Source organism: Chelonia mydas, chromosome 8 (genome assembly GCF_015237465.2).
Source record: "Chelonia mydas isolate rCheMyd1 chromosome 8, rCheMyd1.pri.v2, whole genome shotgun sequence".
Taxonomy (NCBI): Eukaryota; Metazoa; Chordata; order Testudines; family Cheloniidae; genus Chelonia; species Chelonia mydas.
The window spans coordinates 106181525-106201068 of record NC_057854.1 but is presented as its reverse complement, the minus strand read 5'-3'; the positions used below and the strand labels follow the sequence as shown (position 1 = coordinate 106201068).

The following is a 19544-nucleotide window of genomic DNA, read 5'->3' as shown; positions in this document are numbered from 1 at the left end:
GTGTCCAGTTTTGGGCCCCACACTACAAGAAGGATGTGGATAAATTGGAAAGAGTCCAGCGAAGGGCAACAAAAATGATTAGGGGTCTAGAGCACATGACTTATGAGGAGAGGCTGAGGGAGCTGGGATTGTTTAGTCTGCAGAAGAGAAGAATGAGGGGGGATTTGATAGCTGCTTTCAACTACCTGAAAGGGGGTTCCAAAGAGGATGGCTCTAGACTGTTCTCAATGGTAGCAGATGACAGAACGAGGAGTAATGGTCTCAAGTTGCAATGGGGGAGGTTTAGATTGGATATTAGGAAAAACTTTTTCACTAAGAGGGTGGTGAAACACTGGAATGCGTTACCTAGGGAGGTGGTAGAATCTCCTTCCTTAGAGGTTTTTAAGGTCAGGCTTGACAAAGCCCTGGCTGGGATGATTTAACTGGGACTTGGTCCTGCTTTGAGCAGGGGGTTGGACTAGATGACCTTCTGGGGTCCCTTCCAACCCTGATATTCTATGATTCTATGATTCTAGTATCAGACAAGCCTGGGCTAGGGCTGACCAGCAGGTCAATGTGGCCAAGTGTCCATGTTAAACAATGCTTTGTTCCTTCTTCCTTCACGTTTGTGCTGGGTTTATTGATGTTGGTTCTGTTCTTTGCCTGCAGTCCCTCCAGTGCCACTGACCCCCCCCCGGCTGCTAGCCAAGCAGAGTCGGCAGCTTGTCGTTTCCCCAGTGGATGGATTCTCTGGTGATGGCCCAGTCACCTCCATCAAACTGCTCTACAAGCCCAAGGACAACACCTCACCATGGTCATCCATTGTGGGTAAGGGAGTCAGCTCGCAAGGGACATTTGGGGCAGGATCAGAGTCACAGGGGCGACCGCTCTGCCTCTTGCCCCACTGCCTGTAGGACTGACCCCTCGTGTCTCTCTGCCACTTGATGCTTTCTTCCCTGTATTTGCTACTGCTCCGATTTTGGTGTCATGCTCAAATTTGGCCACGATTGATTTTACAACAAGGAAACTCCTACCCTTGGGAGGCCTGAGCCAGCTGCTGCTGCTTCTGAGCTAGCAGGTCAGTAAAGCCAATGGAGACCCTCGCAGGCTGAGTGAAAACCAGCAGAACCCATTGCTGCATAGAGATTGACAGGTGATGCCACATCATGACCGCAGCAGTGACTCAGAAGCCACTGACAACATGCCTGGCTGGACACAGGCCAAGAACCCGTGCTCCAGAAACTCCAACCCTAGCCAGAGAGGGATAGGGCAGGTGAGGGCTTCGCTTGGCCAGTTCTCCCCTCGCCATTTTCCTCAGCACTCCCGGGAGGTCCCCTCCACTGCCTCCAGCTCTAATCCCACTCTGCCTTGCCCTGGCTGCCACATCACAGGGAATCTCTTCAGGGGCCTTTAGGAGAAAGCAGAGTGCGTGGCGCTGCAGGGAGCATGTTCAATCTGTGCAAGGCCAAGAGTGCAGTCAGGGCTTTCCTGGGCACAGTTGGGGCATGGCTGCCTATGGGGGAGGCCTGGCAGCACCATGACTGGAATCAAATGTGCTGCTCTGTGAACAGCTTCTCGTTCCTAGGAATGGGGCTGGTGCTGACCCAGATCCTGTTCTGAGCTCCAGCCCTAAGACACTGGGCATCGGGCACTCCAAGCACTAGCTTCACCCAACAGTGCATTCTCGTAGCACCAGGGGAAATCCTAAGTCCCAGTGGGAATGGTCTAACTGGAGAAGCAAAAGGGGGCAAGCTGAGTAGCGGGCGGCGATAGGCTAGGGCTGAGATGCTGGGATCCAGCAGGTCCATGTTGCATATTGCTAACAGCTGGGCCCAGGGAGCTTTCAGAAGGGAAGAGGCAGCAGGCCAGCCGGGGACATCCTGCTGCCAGTGCTCAGCCTGCGATGGGCTCCGGGAGGAACAGAAGCTGTGTCGCAGCATGGAACAAGCCTGCCGGTCATATGGCTTCAGTTTAACAGGATCCTCTGTAATCAACAGTTGACAACAGTGAAAACATCACACTCATGAACCTACGGCCAGTCACCGCCTACCTGGTCAAAGTGCAGCTGACTCGCCCTGGTGACAAAGGGGAAGGTGCCATAGGGCCGCAGGCAGTCATGGTGACAGAGTGTCAAGGTGAGTGCCTGGCAGGGACTGGGGACAGACAGGAAAGGAATCCCCCAAATAAAAATACTACAGAATGGGTATGCCTGGCCCTGCCCTCCCCAAGAACCACCAGGACTAGAGCTGGGTGAATTCATCCATTGGTTACTGATTTATACTGCACCAGTGTCTAGAGCTTCCAATCAGGGATCAGGCCCTGTTGTCCTGGGCTCTGCACACGTGTGGTTTAATTCACAACAAGCCATTTGCTCCATGAATCTCACCTAATTCACCCTGCTCTGAGTCAACCCAATGAGGTTTAACCCTGTCCAGTCCAGGCCATCCTGACCCACTCCCCGTTTTCTTGGAATTTCTCTGATTTAATCAACTCTGTTCCAGCTGATCGGAGAGTCCAGGCCCGTGCTGAGTCCAGTCTGAATGTATTGGGGAGTTCCCACCCCCTCAGGATCCAGCCTTGATACAAGCGTAGGGTTCTGCCAGGCCCTGGAGCCTACAGTGAATGTGGACTGGCCCACAGTGAATTTGCTGTCTGGTTTTCACAGGCGTTGGTTCAGTAAAGATATTACCTCCCCCACCTTGTGTCTCTAACAGAACCCACAGCCAAGCCTGTGATCGAAGGCTGGTCGGTAGAGGGGAAGAACACGCTTCATGTTAATTGGAACTTACCAAATAACTACGAGCCAGCAAATGGTTTCGTTGTACGTCTCTTGGACTCAGCAAAAGTGCTTGTCCGGGAGATTAATATAACCTCCATGTTTGTGCACTCTGCCCGCATCCGTAACCTAGAGTTCAACAAGGAGTATGGCCTGGAAGTGTTCGTCTATCACTGCACCAGCCTGGGCCCTCCATCTGACCTCTACAAGGTCATGATCAACAGCAAAGGTAGGTAACCAACTGCCCCTCCTGCTCCTGCAGAACCAGCGCTGTCAGGAGCAAAGGGAGGGAACTGTCTGTCATAGGGACGTGGGGCCAGCTGCTCAGCTGGCGTAAATCAGCATAGTCCCATTGAATGGAGATACACTGGCTGGGGATCCGATCCATAGAATTTGCCATACAAGATCAGACTGCTGGCCCATTGGGCTCTTCTGCCTGCTTATTTCAGGGAAAATGGCCAATACCTGACGTCTCAGAAAGAGGCAAAAAACCCATGATGCACCTGGCTCATGGTACAGTCGTGCATATGTAAATAGCTTAGCCTGACATGGGGAGGGGGAAATCTTTCCTGGCCTGGGTAGGGATCAGCTGGTATCTTGAAGCATGAGGCTTATTCTTTTGTCTTAGGTATGTCTGCACGTGAACCGCCCCAGAGGCACAGCTGAGCTCTCCCGTGTCAGGATAGGTAGTACCTACGGGAGGGGCTCTCCCATCAGTGTAATAATCCACCTCCCCGAGAGGTGGTAGCTAGATCGACAGGGGTTAGGTTTCATGTCCCTGAGAGATGTAGCTGTGCTGATTAAGTTCTCAGTGCAGACCAGCCTTTAGTATCTAGTTGCCAGTGTCATTAGACATAAAACTATTATCCAGCACCTCTTTCAGTTCAGCTCCATATGTCATTCTGTCCCTGCAGCCATGACTCCCTAGGTTGATTGCCTGAGGAGGGAAACACTGTCTCCTTTTCTTTCTTCCACAATTGTTTGGCCCAGAGTGGCTTCCTGCTGCATAATCACCTGTTCCATGGCTACTGCCTGCCCTCTGTGTGTACAGCACTAGAACAGTAGGGCCACCGTCCCAGATTGCTACTCTAACACAAATTCTGCATTGTGGCCGGGGGTTAGACTAGGTGACCCTTGTGGTCCCTTCTAATGCTATGGTTCTATGAAATAATAAATAACACAAGCCATGGAATTTCACCGGTGATTCCTGCATCAAGCCCAGTAATTTGTGGCTGAAATTGCTGTGGTTCCTTAGCCTTGTGTCATTTAATAGGACTAAAACTGTAGCACTGACCATCCCCAGTTTGATTCTTTGCAGACACAACAGCTCAATTCTTCCCTGGTGCCACTGCACCAACCTCCTTGGAGTTACACCAGAGGGGACCATTGTGATCATCTACTCTGTCCTGTGCTGTACAGGTCAGAGACCTGCCCCACAATAATTCCTAGAACAGAGCTTTTAGAAAAACATCCAATTTTGATTTAAAAATTGTCAGTTAACGAGAATCCATCACAACCCTTGGTAAATTGTTCTGAAGGTTAATTACTCTCACCAGTAAAAATGTACACTTTATTTCCAGTCTGAATTTGTCTAGCTTCAACTTCCAGCCATTGGACTGTGTTAGACCTTTCTCTGCTACACTGAAGAGCCCATTATTAAATATTTGTTCCCCATGTAGGCACTTTAAGTACCAAGCAGGACCGATGCAGTTTGTCTTTGGGGCACTGAATTTCCCTATTGTTTGGAGAAGGGACTTTTCTACAAGTCACCTCACTTAAAATAAACTGCAGTGAGTTGTCCCCAGGGCACGTGCAGATTTGGAGATACTGCTCCCACTTCAGCTAACTGTGCTTTGGAGAGGTTAGTCTTCCTGCTGTCAGGTAACAGTGCCCCCTAGAGGTGACAATCACCAAATTCTGCATGACTTTGGGATACTGTAATTAGACTGTGGAACTCACGGGCACTGGATCACATTGAGGCCAAGAATATAGGAAGATTCAAAGAGGGGTTGGACATTTCTATGGCTATCAGTAATATGCACAGGTATTACAGTTAATGTGTAAAAGGGTTTTTGGAAGGGAGATAGAACCCTGCTTTGGGCCTTAAGTCAATCTCTGACCATTAAGGAGGAGGCTGAGACCTTCATGGAGGGCACACTATCCTACACGTGCCTGCTGTGAGGTTTTTACACTGTCCTCTGAAGCTCCTGGGCTGGCTATGGTCAAGACACAGGCGAGTAGGCTACACAGACCTCAGGCCCGACCCAGCCTGCTCATTCCTCTCTTTCTGTAGTGCTGAAGAAAGAAATTAAAATGTTAATTTAAAAAATGACCAGCCATTGATTAATTGTGGGTCCTGTCCCATACCACGGCTGGGTCAAAGGGAGGCAGTGGTCAGCGTCCACTAGACCCTGCCTCCTCCTCTGTCCCGTCCCTTCTAACTATTTAGCGTTGGTGCTGACTCAGGTTGGCAGCCATTGCTCACCCGAACGTGCTGCTCTCCCTGTCCCGCCAATGCCCCAGCACTCCATTTCCTGTCGCTGGTTCTGCGCACTGCATCCCAATGCATCGGCTCAGTCCTGCACTGCAAGCTGGGAGTATCATTTAGTACAGACGAAGAGCGGTGACTTGAAAGATGAGGCTGAGCCACGTCTACACTAGGCACGCTTTGCCAGAATAACCACGCCTAGCCTGGGGCTTTCCCCAGCCCAACTCCATTGGTCAGGGATTGCACCTCTTCATGCCGCAGACCCGCATCACCCGATGTGTGCGGGCGTGTGTGCATTTAGAAACGTGGCCTTGGCATTTCCCAGCCTCCTAGCCAGGCAGCCCTCAGGCTGCTCTGTCTCTAGCCTCAGCGGTCAAAGCAAACAGGAGTCAAGATGCCCACCGCACCGCCCCTCTTCCCCAGCCCCGGGAATGGGGCGCGCGTCTCCGCCCCCGCCCCCGGGAACGGGGCACGTGTCTCCGACCCCGCCCCTCTGCACCCCCCTGAATGCGGGGACCTGTCTGAAGGGTGATCCCACTGTTCTTCCTTCTCTGTTTATTCTGCTGTGGCCCACTGACTGTCACCCCCTCCCACATGCACACATGTCCTTTCCATGGTCCCATGCCCTGCACAGCCCAGGGAGTCTCCTTTGCTGTGGCTGAGGCTGGGGGCTGAGCACAGCCAGGCCCGGTGCCTCAAACCCTGGAGATGTTACCTGTGATACTGATTTCCCTCCTCTCCTTGTCCCAGGCCCCTCCTCCCCCAGGTCTCTCCACGCAGAGCCCCTCGCAGACACTACCGTCAAACTCACCTGGCAGGCCCCCGAGTATCCCAACGGGGGTGTCAGTAAGTACATTGTGGAGCTGCAGCAGCTGGGTGGGGCCAGTGAGCCTCAGTGGGTTGACACGGACAGCGGTGGGGAGACCACGAAGATCATCTGGGGGCTCAATGCCAGCACATGGTACCAGTTCCGTGTCCGAGCGAACTCCCACGTGCCTGGGGAGTGGAGTGAGCCTGTGAAGGCGGAGACCCTTGGCGACGGTAAGTGGGATATTTCAGAGACGCACCAGGAAAGAGCTGAACTGAGTGGGGCATGCAGTCCCCCTCCATCCCAGCTTCTCTGCTGACCTACGTCTTGGATCCCCACCCCAGCTGGAGGCCTGGCACCTGTCTCCATTCCCCCCGCTCTCCCCCACAGAGCCATATTGCCAGGGCCAGCCCAGCTGGCACCCCACACACACAGGACCCTTGGGAGGCCCCTTTGGAGTCTTGGCTCTGTGTCCAGCCTTGCAAAAAGCCTAGTTAGTGGGTGATGTGCCATGCCCCAAAGTGTCACCAGTGACCACCTCTCCGCTGGTGTGTGACCCACTGAGCAGCTCGGGCACTGACCCCCCACATCAGCTGCGAGCCCACAGGAGAGCTGCTCCCAGCAGCACTGCTGTGGTGCGTGGAGACAGGAAAGCTCCTGGGGCTGGAACATTGTCTTTGGCGGGGGGAGGCAGGGCCAAGCAGAAATGGGCACGAGAGAGAAAGTGAAGGTGAAAAAGAGCAAGGAAGGGAGGGGAATTTTGCGAGAGAGGAGCAGGAGGAAATAATAAGTCAGTGGGGTTGGGGGGCAGGGAAGGGCAGAGACTGAAGGGGAGTAAAACACCCTTCCCAGAACATAGTTCATTTCAATGCACCATGGGGAACATGCAACACTTGTGCAAATCAGTGTATGTGCGGGTGCAAATAAGCTGTAGCCGTCAGGGCTGGGAAGGTGTCATGGCTCCAGTCATGCAGTGTGATGCCTGGGGCAGGTGAACTGCAGAGCCCTGAAATGCCTGGGGCAGCTGCAGCCACTTAGCTGCATGGCCTTTGCTATTGGGCTGCAGTGCTGTACTCGACCAAGGAGGAGAGGGGTTTTCCCTGTGCATGGAGCAGTGCAAAGAGCTGCATTGGGCTGGAGCTGTCGCATCTGACACCTTGAGCCTGGCACAGCCATGAGCCCTCTGTTCCCCTCCCTCCCTGCAGGTGCCTTGAGCGAGGTGCCCAGACTGAAAAGCCAGGACATGCAGCCCTCGGGAATAGACCAGCAGCTGCTCCTGGCCATCATCGGCTCCGTGTCTGTCACCTGCCTCACCATCCTTTTTGCCCTCTTGGCACTTTTCCTTATCAAGAAGAATTTTTTTCACCGGCGCCGGACCTTCACCTACCAGTCTGGCTCAGTGAGTAATGCTGCCTTTGCCTTGTCAGACCCACAGCCAGGTGCCCTGAATCCCCATGTCCCAGCCTGGTCTTTAGCCCTAGTTTGCCATGGGCAGGGTGAAGCATGCCTCGCGCACACACACCACCATCCCCAGCCCTGCTCAGACCACTGTTTTGGATTCCTTGGGGGCCAGAAATCATTAACTTCCCCCTTACCTGTTTGTCAGGGGGAAGAGACCATCCTGCAGTTCAACTCAGGGACCCTGACCCTGACCCGCCGGCCAAAGCCCCAGCCTGAGCCCCTCAGCTATCCCATCCTGGAGTGGGAGGACATCAAATTTGAGGATATGATTGGAGAGGGGAACTTCGGGCAGGTCATCAGGGCAATGATCAAAAAGGACGGCCTGAAAATGAATGCAGCCATCAAGATGCTGAAAGGTAAGTGAGCCTGTGCCTGCTTGGGGCCCAGGAGGGAGGGATGAATGGCAAGGGGGTTAAGGACAACGTACTCACCTGGCAGGGATCCCTGCACCCTGAGCTGGGCCCCAGGGCCAAGCTGGAGTTTGCTCCAGACAGACATGGGACAGACAGCCTCAACCATCTGAGATACTGAGCAGCCTCACGGGGCTGCCTGAAGGGCCCCACAGAGCCCAGATGTGGGGCCAAGTCCAAATCCAAGAAGTGCCCAATGCATGTCCCCCAAACACTATCTGAATGGGAATAGCTTGGACACCTGTGTGTGGGGGTGCCGATGGTTTGCGCCCACCCAAGAGGGTTTCGGGGGGGGGGGGGGGGATGGGAGTTTGCACCCACCCAGGAGAGCACCTTGGGGAGACGGTTTCTGGTGTTTTGCACCCATGGGGGTGGGGGGGGAAGGGCAGTGCTGAACGTTTGTACCCATGTGGGAGGGTGTCTCAGAGGTAGGTGGAGCGGTGATGGAGGTTTGCACCCACCCAGGAGGGTGCCAGAGGGGATGGAAGCTGGTGCTGATGGTGTGCACCCATGGGGGGGTGCGGTGCCAGTCGCCTAGTTTTAAGAGTCACATCTGGCCGAGGGGTGCAGGAGGTTACCTCAGGGCTGCAGAAAGGGGTGGCTGTGGACAGGAGCCTCAGGCCTGGGACTGCAGAGGGGGTGGCTGGGGACTGGAGCCTTGGGCCTGGCACTGCAGAGGTGGGTGGCTGGGGATGAGAGTCTCGGGACTGGGACTGCAGAGGGGGGTGGCTGGGGACGGGAGGGTGTCTCCAGCCTGGGACTGTGGAGGGGAGAGGCGCTGGGGACGAGAGTCTCTGGCCTGGGACTGCAGAGGGGGTGGCTGGGGATGAGAGTCTCGGGACTGGGACTGCAGAGGGGGGTGGCTGGGGATGGGAGGGTGTCTCCAGCCTGGGACTGTGGGGGGGAGAGGCGCTGGGGACGAGAGTCTCGGCCTGGGACTGCAAACGGGGCTGACTGGAGCCTCGGGCCTGGGACTGCAGAGGGGGGTGGCTGGGGATGGGAGGATGTCTCTGGCCTGGGACTGCAGAGGAGGGTGGCTGGGGATGTCTCTGGCCTGGGACTGCAGAAGGGGGTGGCTGAGGATGGGAGGGTGTCTCAGGCTTGGGCCCCTGTACTGCAGCATTTGCTCCTGGCTTGTTTCAGAGTTTGCGTCAGAGAATGACCACCGGGACTTTGCAGGGGAGCTGGAGGTGCTGTGCAAACTGGGGCACCACCCCAATATCATCAACCTGCTGGGGGCCTGTGAGAACAAAGGTGGGAGCTTCCCCCCACACCCCGCTGCTCTGGGTGGGCTGGGCCAGGCTGTTTTCCCTACTATTCCTGGGTTCCCTGCACTGCTCCCCATACCTGCTTCACTGTCCCCTTCTCTGCTCTGGGCAAAGTCCTGCCTGCCCTACCCACTGCAGGATGCTGAAGGCCTGTCTCCCTCCTGGAGAGCGTAGGGGACAATTTCCTGGCGCAAGTGCTAGGGGAGCCAACTAGGGGGGGCGCTTTTCTTGACCTGCTGCTCACAAACCGGGTAGAATTAGTGGGGGAAGCAAAAGTGGATGGGAATCTGGGAGGCAGTGACCATGAGTTGGCTGAGTTCAGGATCCTGACGCAGGGAAGAAAGGTAAGCAGCAGGATACGGACCCTGGACTTCAGGAAAGCAGACTTCGACTCCCTCAGGGAACAGATGGCCAGGATCCCCTGGGGGACTAACATGAAGGGGAAGGGAGTCCAGGAGAGCTGGCTGTATTTCAAGGAATCCCTGTTGAGGTTACAGGGACAAACCATCCCGATGAGTCGAAAGAATAGTAAATACGGCAGGCGACCAGCTTGGCTTAATGGTGAAATCCTAGCGAATCTTAAACATAAAAAAGAAGCTTACAAGAAGTGGAAGGTTGGACGTATGACCAGGGAAGAGTATAAAAATATTGCTCGGGCATGTAGGAAAGATATCAGGAGGGCCAAATCGCACCTGGAGCTGCAGCTAGCAAGAGATGTCAAGAGTAACAAGAAGGGTTTCTTCAGGTATGTTGGCAACAAGAAGAAAGCCAAGGAAAGTGTGGGCCCCTTACTGAATGAGGGAGGCAACCTAGTGACAGAGGATGTGGAAAAAGCTAATGTACTCAATGCTTTTTTTGCCTCTGTTTTCACTAACAAGGTCAGCTCCCAGACTGCTGCGCTGGGCATCACAAAATGGGGAAGAGATGGCCAGCCTTCTGTGGAGATAGAGGTGGTTAGGGACTATTTAGAAAAGCTGGACGTGCACAAGTCCATGGGGCTGGACGAGTTGCATCCGAGAGTGCTGAAGGAATTGGCGGCTGTGATTGCAGAGCCCTTGGCCATTATCTTTGAAAACTCGTGGCGAATGGGGGAAGTCCCGGATGACTGGAAAAAGGCTAATGTAGTGCCAATCTTTAAAAAAGGGAAGAAGGAGGATCCTGGGAACTACAGGCCAGTCAGCCTCACCTCAGTCCCTGGAAAAATCATGGAGCAGGTCCTCAAAGAATCAATCCTGAAGCACTTACATGAGAGGAAAGTGATCAGGAACAGTCAGCATGGATTCACCAAGGGAAGGTCATGCCTGACTAATCTAATCGCCTTTTATGATGAGATTACTGGTTCTGTGGATGAAGGGAAAGCAGTGGATGTATTGTTTCTTGACTTTAGCAAAGCTTTTGACACGGTCTCCCACAGTATTCTTGTCAGCAAGTTAAGGAAGTATGGGCTGGATGAATGCACTATAAGGTGGGTAGAAAGCTGGCTAGATTGTCGGGCTCAACGGGTAGTGATCAATGGCTCCATGTCTAGTTGGCAGCCGGTGTCAAGTGGAGTGCCCCAGGGGTCGGTCCTGGGGCCCGTTTTGTTCAATATCTTCATAAATGATCTGGAGGATGGTGTGGATTGCACTCTCAGCAAATTTGCGGATGATACTAAACTGGGAGGAGTGGTAGATACGCTGGAGGGGAGGGATAGGATACAGAAGGACCTAGACAAATTGGAGGTTTGGGCCAAAAGAAATCTGATGAGGTTCAATAAGGATAAGTGCAGAGTCCTACACTTAGGATGGAAGAATCCAATGCACCACTACAGACTAGGGACCGAATGGCTAGGCAGCAGTTCTGCGGAAAAGGACCTAGGGGTGACAGTGGACGAGAAGCTGGATATGAGTCAGCAGTGTGCCCTTGTTGCCAAGAAGGCCAATGGCATTTTGGGATGTATAAGTAGGGGCATAGCGAGCAGATCGAGGGACGTGATCGTTCCCCTCTATTCGACACTGGTGAGGCCTCATCTGGAGTACTGTGTCCAGTTTTGGGCCCCACACTACAAGAAGGATGTGGATAAATTGGAGAGAGTCCAGCGAAGGGCAACAAAAATGATTAGGGGTCTAGAGCACATGACTTATGAGGAGAGGCTGAGGGAGCTGGGATTGTTCATTCTGCAGAAGAGAAGAATGAGGGGGGATTTGATAGCTGCTTTCAACTACCTGAAAGGGGGTTCCAAAGAGGATGGCTCTAGACTGTTCTCAATGGTAGCAGATGACAGAACGAGGAGTAATGGTCTCAAGTTGCAATGGGGGAGGTTTAGATTGGATATTAGGAAAAACTTTTTCACTAAGAGGGTGGTGAAACACTGGAATGCGTTACCTAGGGAGGTGGTAGAATCTCCTTCCTTAGAGGTTTTTAAGGTCAGGCTTGACAAAGCCCTGGCTGGGATGATTTAACTGGGACTTGGTCCTGCTTCGAGCAGGGGGTTGGACTAGATGACCTTCTGGGGTCCCTTCCAACCCTGATATTCTATGATTCCTTTGTCCCTCAGGCTACCTGTACATTGCTATTGAGTACGCTCCCTATGGGAACCTGCTAGATTTCCTCCGGAAAAGCCGAGTCCTAGAGACTGACCCGGCCTTCGCAAAGGAGCATGGGACGGCATCTACCCTCACGTCCCAGCAGCTCCTCCAGTTTGCTTCCGATGTGGCCAAGGGAATGCAGTATCTGAGCGAGAAGCAGGTATGTCCCCCCTGGCCCCGCCTGTGCTGAGCACATGCCAAGCTCTGTCACGACCAGCAGCCGTGATAGCCACGGTGGTGCATGTGCACGAGCGTGGGAGGGGTGTTGGTGCCTGCACATCTGTGTATCGGAACCAGGAGTCGAGGCGTCTGGCTCCAGGCTCTCCCTGAAACACGCCAGCCGTGGCCATCGCGCTGTGACCCAGCGACACGGGAGCCCAGCCTGCCTGTGGTGAGGCAGCGTTACCACGCCCCATCGGGTCACTCGCCACCAACAAGAACACAGAGCTGGGGCAAACTAGCCAATGAGCATAGGTCTCTCCTGCCCGTCTGCATTCTGATTGGCTGTGATGTGTTCTGCCCGTGGGGCACGGGTATGGAGGAGCTGGTGCCGTGGCAGTGCCTGCTCCTGTCCCGGACAGCAGCTCTGCTGCTCAGTGGCTGGCCGGCAGCCTTCTGGGCACAGGTCTCCGGGGCAGCCAGGTGACCTACCCATGCTCTGACCCAGAATGCAGGGGGCCGGGCACCGCCCTGCTGAAGCATCCTCCCAAGCTTAGCCGCCACCTGACTCCCCAGTGCTGACTGTGAAAGGCCCCCGGTCTCCTCTGCCGAGGGCCGCCCCAAAGCCCAGCCCGTCCTCGGTGCAGCACTTTGACTTCCAGGGACTTGGAGCCACCACTGCTGAGTCCAGGCTCCTTTCTGCTGCCTCCTGAACCCACCTGCAGCTTGGCTGCCTCCCCTCTGCTCAGCCAGCTGGCACAGGGGAGACTCCCCAGGATCCAGGAGAGCAGATCAGAATCCATTGCAGCCATCAGTGTCCTTAGGAGCAGCAGTTGGGGCCTAGATGTGCCCAGGGATGAGGGCTGGACCGGAAGCAAAACAGCTTTGTCCCTCAGCATGTCCAAAGCGCCGAGGCTAGGGCCCGCCAGCACCTTCCCGTTCCCAGCTGCAGAGTCCCAGAGGGTGAATGCTGCATTGCTCTCCCCCCGCCCCCACCCACCTGTCGCCAAAGCTGGTCCCTGTTCTATGTTCCAGGGCTGGGAGTAACAGGAGGCTGGGGCCGAGCTGGGGCCGGCCAGCTTGTCTCCAGGAGGGGCCACACAGGCCCAGCCTTCACTCACCATGGCTGTCTCAGTTCATTCACAGGGACCTGGCAGCCAGGAACATTCTGGTGGGGGAGAACCTGGCTTCCAAGATTGCCGACTTTGGCCTCTCCCGAGGGGAGGAGGTCTACGTGAAGAAGACCATGGTGAGTCCAGAGTGAGGGGCTCCCCACTGCGCCCTTGGCAGACGTAGGTTGCAATGCCCCAATCCAACAGCTCTAGGGAGAATTACGGTAATTGCCCCTGTCCTAGTGCAAGATCTGTTCTGTCCCACAGCAAGGCTGTGAACCCCCCTCCACCCATGGCTCCCGCTGCCTGGATTGGGGGCCGCTGTTCCCTACCCTGGCTCTCCCAACTTGGTGGTGGGTGGCACCTGTACCCTAACCTGGATCTCCCCCCTGGTTGGGTTGGGAGTGGCTGTTTCCTACCCCCCCATTTCCTTGACCATGGGGGGGCATTTCCCCACTACCCTGCTCATTACAGTTGGTCTTTTTCCCCAGGGCCGCCTGCCAGTTCGCTGGATGGCCATCGAGTCCCTCAACTACAGCGTGTATACTACCAAGAGTGATGTGTGAGTCCTGCCCCCGGTCTGTGTGGTAGATATGTCTATGGGGTTAGCCCTCTGCCAATGTAGGAGGTGGTTAGCTGACCCCTCCCTGCTGACACGGGACAGGCTACTGCTCCTACACCTTCCTCGTGCCTTGTTCCCAGCCTTTAGCCCATCCCCCCGCTCAGCCCAGGCTCGTTGTGCTCAGCCCCATGGATTCCTCTTACAGCAGGGCCCTGTTGCGCTGGCCTTGCTCAGCCCCAGGACACAGTCCTGGCTCAGAAGAGCTTGTCCCCATTTCCAGTGCCTGCATCTTCCTGGTCCCCTCCCCTGGTGCAGTCCCAGCCCCTCCCATTCCTGTCCCAGAATAAAACCCTCAGACAAATATGCTGCCAAGCCTCAGGAACTGGGCAAGGGGGCTGGGAGGGAGGCACTGCTGGAGACCCAAGTGCTGTCTCTCTTTCAGGTGGTCCTTTGGGGTGCTGTTGTGGGAGATTGTCAGCCTGGGTAAGTACCGGCCCAGACAACTCACCCCAGGTTCGTCCGTTCTACCTGCGGGTCCGGCACAGGTGTGCCCAGCTAGCCTGGCCCTCCCTCCCATTGCTCTGGCAGGCAGCTCTTGGCTCATGTCAGAAATGTTATCTGAGTAAGGAACGTGAACATGCCTCACTGAGCACCGCCCAGCGGAGGGTGCGATGGCACGGCCGCGCCAGTCGGGAGGGTCCCTCAGATCCAAGCACCCATTGGGGCAAGGGAGTAACTCACATGCCGAGGAGCTGGCATAGGGTCTCCACTGAGCTGCCTTCTCTGGGCCTTGGGCACGTGAGTCATAGCGTAGACATGCTCTGAGTGCTACAGCAGCCCCGCTGCAGCACTGTCCTGAAGATACTCGCGACAGCCACGGAAGGGCTTTCCCACTGCTTTAGATCCACTCCCTCAAGAGGCAGGCACTAGGTCACCATCAACCTCGCGGCGTCTAAACCTGATCTTAGGTCAGCGTAATGACATCTCTCGATGCGTGGCTGCCCCACAGCCCTGAGCAACACCTGAGTGGTGGGTGTAGACCAGGGCTCTCTCTTTGATCCGTCTGTAGCTCCCCACCATAGTGTATGAGCGCTGCACCGTCTGGGGCAGATTTATCCCCATGGTACAGATGGGGACAGAGGCACGGACCCTCCAGGGCATTCAGGCACCTGGCTCTCAGTACAGCCAATGGCTACATGCGTTGGAGGATCTGTGCCAGAGAGACCAGGTGACTTGCCCACGGTCATGCAGGGAGCAATCATGGAGCAGGGACACGAACCTGAGTCCTGGGATCGAGCTCTAACCCCTGAGCCAGCCTGTCCCGAGTCAGGCCAGTCCTGACAGTAACTCCAGTGTTGAACATGTTCCCAGTGCTGTGGGTTCTGAGTCTGTGGGCACCCACTAGCTAGGTGCTGTCGTGGCCATGAAGAGCAACTAGCAAAAAATAACCGCAAATTTTTTTTAAAGTACACCAGAAGCAGGAACCCTGCCAAATAGTTATTGGGCCACTGGACTAAGCAAGGTGCTAAAGGAGCACTCAAGGAAGATAAATAAATTCTTTGCATTGATCTTCACAGCAGAGGATGTGACGGGAGATTCCCACACCTGAGCCATTCTTTTTAGGTGACAAATCTGAGGAACTGTCCCAGATTGAGGCAGCAATAGAGAAGGTTTTGGAACAAATGGATAAATTAAACAATGATAAGTCACTAAGACCAGATGATATTCATCCAAGAGTTCTGAAGGAACTCAGATATGAAACTGCAGAACTAATAACTGTGATATGTAACCAACTGCTTAAATCAGCCTCTGCACCAGATGACTGGAGGGCAGGTAATGGAATGCAGATTTTTTAAAAAGGCTCCAGAAGCGATCCTGGTAATTACAGGCCCATAAGCCTAACTTCAGTGTCAGGCAGATTGGTTGAAACTATAGTAAAGAACAGAATTATCAGACAGCTAGATGAGCACGATATGTTGGGGAAGAATCAACATGGTTTTTGTAAAGGGAAATCGTGCCTCACCAATCTATTAGAATTGTTAGAGGGAGTCAGCAAACATGTGGACAAGGGGGATCCAGTGGACTTGGATTTCAGAAGGCCACTAGCGAAGTCCCTTACCAAAGGCTCTTAAGGAAATTAAGCAGTTATGGAATAAGAGGGAAGATTAATAAGATTAATAATATGGAATAAGAGGGGATACTCACGGATCAGTAACTGGTTAAAAGACAGGAAACAAAGGGTATGAATAAATGGTCAATTTTCAGACCAGGGAGAGGTAAAAAGTGGGGTCTCCCAAGGGTCTATACTGGGACCAGTGCTGTTCAACATGTTAATAAATGATCTGGAAAAAGGGGTAGAGAGTGAGGTGGCAAAGTTTGCAGATAATACAAAATTACTCAGGATAGCTAAGTCTGAAGCAGACTGCAAAGAATTACAAAGGGGTCTCACAAAACTGAGTGACTGGGCAACAAAATGGCAGATGACATTCAATATTGATAAATGCAAAGCCATGCACACTGGAAACATAATCCCAACTATACATATAAAATGGTGGGGTCTAAGTTAGCTGCTACCACTCAAGAAAGAGATCTTAGAGTCATTGTGGATCATTCTCTGAAAACATCTGCTCAATGTGCAATGTTAGGAAGCATTAGGAAAGGGATAGATGGTTGCCCCATCTCAAAAAAAGACGTTAGAATTGGAAAAAGGACAGAGAAGGGCAACAGAAATGATCAGGGATATGGAGCAGCTTCCAGACGAGGAGAGATTAAAAAGACTGCCACTGTTAAACTTGGAAAAAAGATGACTGAGGGGGGAGACGATGGAGGTCTATAAAATCATGACTGGTATGGAGAAAGTGAATAAAGAAGTGTTATTTACTCCTTTTCTTAACACAAGAACTAGGGGTCACTCAATGAAATTACTAGGCTGCAGGTTTAAAACAATGATAAGGAAGTATTACTTCACACAACACATAGTAAATCTGTGGATGTTGTGGAGGCCAAAAGTATAATGGAGTTAAAAAAAAATTAGATACATTCATGGAGGATAGATCCATCAACGGCTATCAGCCAAGATGGTCAGGGACACAACCCCATACTCTGGAAGCCCCTAAACCTCTGACTGCCAGATGCTGGAATTGGACAACAGGGAATGGATTACTCAATCGGTTGTCCTATTCTGTTCGTTCCCCTTGAACCCCCCGGCATTGGCCACTGTTGGAACACAGGATACTGGGCTGGATGGACCATTGGTCTGACCCAGTATGGCCATTCTTATGTCCTTATGAGTGTGTGTGCTGCGCTCTGCCCCCAGGAGGAACTCCATACTGCGGGATGACATGTGCCGAGCTCTACGAGAAACTGCCGCAGGGATATCGTATGGAGAAGCCGCGCAACTGTGATGACGAGGTGTAAGTGGGATCTGGCTGGCCGTGTCTGTCTTGGCTGGGCCTGCTGGGACCAGGAAAACAGGCTGTGGCCATGGGGCACCAGCCACACACAGGAACCGGGGCCTCTTTGCATGGCCTCTGTGTTTGCTTGGTGTCTTGGGGGACGGGCTACGTCACATGATGTAATCCCTGTGCACTAGGAACAGGAAAGCTGGCAGCCTCCCCACCCATGACCTACAGTAGGGCAGCCCACTGGGTTCCCTTGCCTTTGTCCCTCCTACTGCAGCTTGCTTATGCCTCAGGTGCTTGCCACCTTCCCTACCAATGCTTCCCCCATGTCCTGTCTGCACTGACACAGGTCCTGCTGTGCCCTCTCTCCTAGGTATGAGCTGATGAAGCAGTGCTGGCGAGACCGCCCCTACGAGCGCCCGCCCTTCGCTCAGATCTCCATGCAACTTATTCGGATGCTGGAGGCCAGGAAGGTAGTCTGCTTGTGCCCCAGCGGGGCTGGCTTCAGCTCTATCCCTCCCTCAGGGCTGTATTCAGGCCCTGGGGCAGGGCTGCACCCAAGGGGGAGGCAAGGATGGCCTTAGGGGCAGCCCCATCACAGTAACTGCCACTCCAGGGCTCTAATGAGCTTTTCCAGCAGCCAGGACCAGCTGGATTGCAGAGCTGCTGTAGCTCCTTTCCCTGGCCATGCCCCATGTTGGCAGCTGCTGGGCAATGATGTAAATCTGACTGTGCCACACGGGAACTGCTCTGATGCTGGGGAAATCCTAGGGGCTTTGCAATCTCTTTCCTCAGAAGGGCATCGGGGAGCAGGGCTCTGAGCCCTGCCACATACCTGGGGGCCTCATCTCCAAGCCAGAGCCCAGGAAGCTTTGTAGCAGGACTCTCACAGCCGGACGAGGCGCGTAGCGTGGGGACAGCCCTGCTCTGGAGGGACATGCTGTGGGGACAGTCCCACTCTGCCCAGTGCCCCATCCTGCCTGGGATTGGCAGGGAACACCAGCTCTACTCCCTGTTCCGAACCTAACCGAGCGCAGCCGCAGCCCAGACCCAGACTGCAAGGGACTCTGGGGAGAACACTGCCCCCTCCTGGCTAAGAGAGGAGCAGCTCCAAACCTTAGCTCAGGCCAAAGGGCACAAAGCCAAACCCCACTCACAAGGTGTTCAGCCCTACCGCGTTCGCTTAGACATGGGGAATCACCGAGACAGCACTAGGAGCAGGCCAGGGTCCAGATACCAGGACCAGGGAGTCCTGGGAACGCGAGTGCTGGGCAGGATGCTCTAACCCAGCCCCAGGCCTGACACTGTCTCTCCCCATCCAGGCCTATGTGAACATGGCCTTATTCGAGAACTTCACGTACGCCGGCATCGACGCCACAGCAGAGGAGGCCTGAGGGCGAGTGGAGCACAGCATCGGGAGCCCTGTAAATAACACACACCTACTTGCCGCACTTGGACACCAGCTGCCCTAGGCCGGGGGGGGACACGGCCTCTGCCCCATGTGGGGCATGCTGTAAATGGCCTGCTCGTGTGCAGACAAGGAACTGGATTTAATTGGGGATTGGTCCTGCTTTGAGCAGGGGGTTGGACTAGATGACCTCCTGAGGTCCCTTCCAACCCTGATATTCTATGATTCTATGAACTGTCCTTTGTCCTGGAGCAGGAACTTGCCTGGGGGCAGTTTCTGGTTAACACGATACCCCCCATACTCTGCAGCCAGGTTCCTGACTGAACGGCAGCTTCTGCCCCGCAGTCCACTCAGACAGGACTGCCCTGCACTTGCTGCCCTCTCCGCCGGTCTCTGCAGTGCAACTCTGCACTAGTGGCAGGGCCAGCCAATGGGCCAGGCTCTCCCTGTCTCATGCCCCTCCCCACTCTCCCAATCCTTGCTGCAGCCAGGTGCTGTGCATGGCAGAGAACACAGGCAGGGAGGCCTGTCTCCCCTTGAGCCCACGGACACTGGGGCCTTCTCTGAAGCTAGAGGATGTGATACCAGCCCTTTGCTGCCCTACGAGAGGCACAAAGACTTGTCCTGGGTAAAGGACAGACTTGGAAACAGCCGCAAATGTAGAGCCACCGTCCCCACCTCCAGCCTTGGTGTTTCGTGTGTGGCTGCTTGGCTTCCCTTCTGCCCGTGGGCTCTCAGAACTGACTCACTGTGCAGCTGGACCTGGCTTGGCACCTTGCGGTCAGCGTACCTGCACGCAGAGCTGTGCAAACATTGCTCCCGGATGCTGGAGACCCTCTGGGACAGGGCCGATTTGGGGAATCCGAGAGGAAGGATTCCAGCGCTCGCCTTCAGAACACCATGGAGGAGTAAAATATTCCAGGCTTGACCACAGGCTCCTCTCTGACCTGCCAGAGACCAGTGGCTGCCACAACTTGTGCTTTACAGTTAATAAAGGAAGTCCAAGGAACTGGCTGGCTCAGGAGTTTGGGGAAGGGGCTGGGGCCTTTCCTCTCTCACTTGCTTTCATAGAAACACAGATTGTAAGTCTAGAAAGGACACTTAGATCGTCTAGTTTGACTTCCGCTAGGGAGGCTCTGGCTCCA

At 54.4% G+C, this 19544-nt stretch overlaps 1 protein-coding gene across 4 annotated transcripts in view; it reads left to right on the top strand.

The window, feature by feature from the left end:
* The window catches only part of TIE1 (tyrosine kinase with immunoglobulin like and EGF like domains 1), a 53959-nt gene extending 34551 nt beyond the window's left edge, over window positions 1-19408 (top strand). For all 4 annotated transcript variants that reach the window (XM_043552904.1, XM_037907395.2, XM_037907397.2 and 1 more), the window contains 14 exons: window positions 649-807; window positions 1977-2114; window positions 2694-2984; window positions 5994-6284; window positions 7257-7450; window positions 7658-7868; window positions 9066-9176; window positions 11727-11917; window positions 13052-13165; window positions 13520-13590; window positions 14033-14073; window positions 16907-17003; window positions 17365-17464; window positions 18314-19408. In XM_043552904.1, coding sequence (XP_043408839.1) covers window positions 649-807; window positions 1977-2114; window positions 2694-2984; window positions 5994-6284; window positions 7257-7450; window positions 7658-7868; window positions 9066-9176; window positions 11727-11917; window positions 13052-13165; window positions 13520-13590; window positions 14033-14073; window positions 16907-17003; window positions 17365-17464; window positions 18314-18385 — 2081 coding nt within the window. In that variant the 3' untranslated portion in view covers window positions 18386-19408. The remainder of the gene's footprint in view (window positions 1-648; window positions 808-1976; window positions 2115-2693; window positions 2985-5993; window positions 6285-7256; window positions 7451-7657; window positions 7869-9065; window positions 9177-11726; window positions 11918-13051; window positions 13166-13519; window positions 13591-14032; window positions 14074-16906; window positions 17004-17364; window positions 17465-18313) is intronic.
* Window positions 19409-19544: the final 136 nt, after the last annotated feature.